This window comes from Microtus ochrogaster, chromosome 10, assembly GCF_000317375.1.
Source record: "Microtus ochrogaster isolate Prairie Vole_2 chromosome 10, MicOch1.0, whole genome shotgun sequence".
Lineage (NCBI taxonomy): Eukaryota > Metazoa > Chordata > Mammalia > Rodentia > Cricetidae > Microtus > Microtus ochrogaster.
In genome coordinates, this window is record NC_022016.1 from 47,302,945 (window position 1) to 47,305,248 (window position 2,304).

The following is a 2,304-nucleotide window of genomic DNA, read 5'->3' on the forward strand; positions in this document are numbered from 1 at the left end:
AGATAGGTGGAAGGATGGATGAGATAGATGGGGTGGATGATAGATGGATGAAAGGAGTGGAGGGATGAAAGAAGGAACAAGTACACGGATGAGTGGAAGAATTCTGCCTACAGTAGAAGACCCCTCTTCTGCCTGCTCGGGATAAGGTGCCTCATTCAGTAGACTGACTGGCCATCAAGGGTAACAGTTGTAAACTCTTTCTATAGCTTCACCATAGTATAACTCAGCCCAATGCAGAATACGTCCAGTTCCCAGTCCATCCCCCCTAGAAGATGGAGGGAGAGATCTCACCGGAACTCAGGCCTTCCGCCCACAAGGCCAAAGGAGATGAAATCAGGCTGCCTGTTGGCCAGGTTGGTGGGACTCCCTGGGATCCGCTTCTGCCCATTGTACAGCAGCATCCCTGGAGGGCATAGGAGTGTGAGCAGCCTCCCCTCTGGTCACCAGCCCTCTGTCACACTCACCTAAGTTCTTGGGCCAGTGGTTTTCAATCTTGCTAATGCTGTAACCCTTTAAATACAGTTCATGTTGTGATGACCTCCAACCATAACAATTTTTTTGTTGTTACTTCATAACTGTAATTTTGCTACTGTTATGAGTCATAATATAAATATCTGATGTGCAGATAGTCTCAGACAATCCCTGTGAAAGGATTGTTCGATCCCCCAAAGGGATTGTGACCCACAGATTGAGAACCGCTGTTTTGAGCCTTTCTGATCTATGATCCCTCACTCTAGAATGTGATTAGGAACCTCACCATCATAGCTTCAGTGACCTGAGGAGAAGAGCCTTGCTAAGAGCTCCGAGATAGGACAAACTTGTTGGGCGCGCATCTTTAGGGTGTGTCTGAAGGAGGACAGGGAGGCATAAACTCACCTGAGTAGAGAAGAAGGCCTGGGCAGGGAAAGTGAGAGACCAGCAGGATGAGAGAATGAGGAGAGAGAGAGAGAGGTTCATCAGATAAAAAGAACATTAAGCAGGACAGGAAGATGGTCCAGGAGGGCTGGGCGCCAAGGCAGCCATGCAATAGGACCAGGTAGAGGCCGGAATGTCACAGAGGAGAGACTGAAAAGCAAGGGGGCAAGAGAAACCCAGTGGACTCTGGACTCTGGACAGTTCAGGGCTTCTGTTGGGATTCCTACTGCGATGACAAATCCAAGAGACAGGTCCCCACCCCACCCCAGGCCAGCCTCCAGACCCACTGGGTGCCAGTTTACCATCTGCAGAGTCTGGGCGGAAGGTAATCTTGATCTCAAACTTCCTGTAGGCGTCTTTGATGGTGGGAAGTGGCAGGAAGGAGTAGGGTGTCTGGGTGAAGTAGGGTACCACTCGCTCTGCAGAGAGAAGACTGTCAGAGAGACACCTGGGGATGAGTTAGCACATGCTGCCCATTAGGGCTGAAGTTGTCCTACCTGGCACCTGCAGATAGGCGAAGGCTTTGACCTTGCCCTGCCGGTTGGTGGCAGTGCACACATAGGTGCCGGCGTCCTGGGGGCGAACTGAGGGCAGCATCAGCATGTTGTTCTCCAAGCGGCTGCCGGGTGGCAGGTCACCATCCACCTACAAACACTGACACTGAAGGCCTGACCTTGGCTCATGCCCCTTACTCTGCTCCAGGACCATCTTCAAATTGGGCATTCATTCTTGACCAGGTCCTGTGGTACTAAACCGGCTCAGAGCCTGTCCAAGCCAGGAGGACTGTCAGCTGGCACTTGCCCAACATTTACCTTGCTCCAGGTGATGGCAGGAGTCGGGTACCCTGAGGCCATGCATGGGAAGACTGCCGCAGAGCCAGCAGGTACTCGGACCTCTGGAGGAGTTGAGATCTGAGGCAAGGCTGAGGGGACAGACAGATGTCACCTGTGTGATGGTATCTGCCAACTTTGTGCTAACTTATGCTTTCTAGACTTTTTTTTTTTACTTTGGGAGAGAGGCACTGCATCCACTGTACGAATCGGGGGACTATGGCTCTTCATTTCTGGTTGGACAGAGGGGACCAGGCTGGCTGATATCACTTCCTGCCTGAGCGGACATCTGTACAGCTCGGGAGTGGGGAGTGGAGGAGGAGGGAAACGGACGGGACCTGAGAAGGGGGCACCAGGGCAGCGTATGTGAGTAGGTGTAAAGTAAGTCTCAGAGTATGAGGTTAAAAAAAGAAGTTTATGTCTCTACTGTGTTTCTACAGGGTTTTACTTCCATGGTGTCTTTTTATTTATTTCAAAATTAATTAATTTATTTGTGTGTTTACATTTGTGTATGTGTACACATGCCAGGCATGTGTGTGGAGGTCTCAGAGGACAACTT

The 2,304-nt window shown here is 50.8% G+C and overlaps 1 protein-coding gene across 1 annotated transcript in view; it reads right to left on the reverse strand.

Moving 5' to 3' along the window:
* The window catches only part of Hspg2 (heparan sulfate proteoglycan 2), a 102,355-nt gene that overhangs the window by 8,722 nt on the left and 91,329 nt on the right, over nucleotides 1-2,304 (reverse strand). The window contains 4 exon segments of the mRNA XM_013348417.2: nucleotides 292-403; nucleotides 1,218-1,334; nucleotides 1,413-1,560; nucleotides 1,728-1,837. Of these exon segments, the coding sequence (XP_013203871.1) occupies nucleotides 292-403; nucleotides 1,218-1,334; nucleotides 1,413-1,560; nucleotides 1,728-1,837 (487 nt within the window).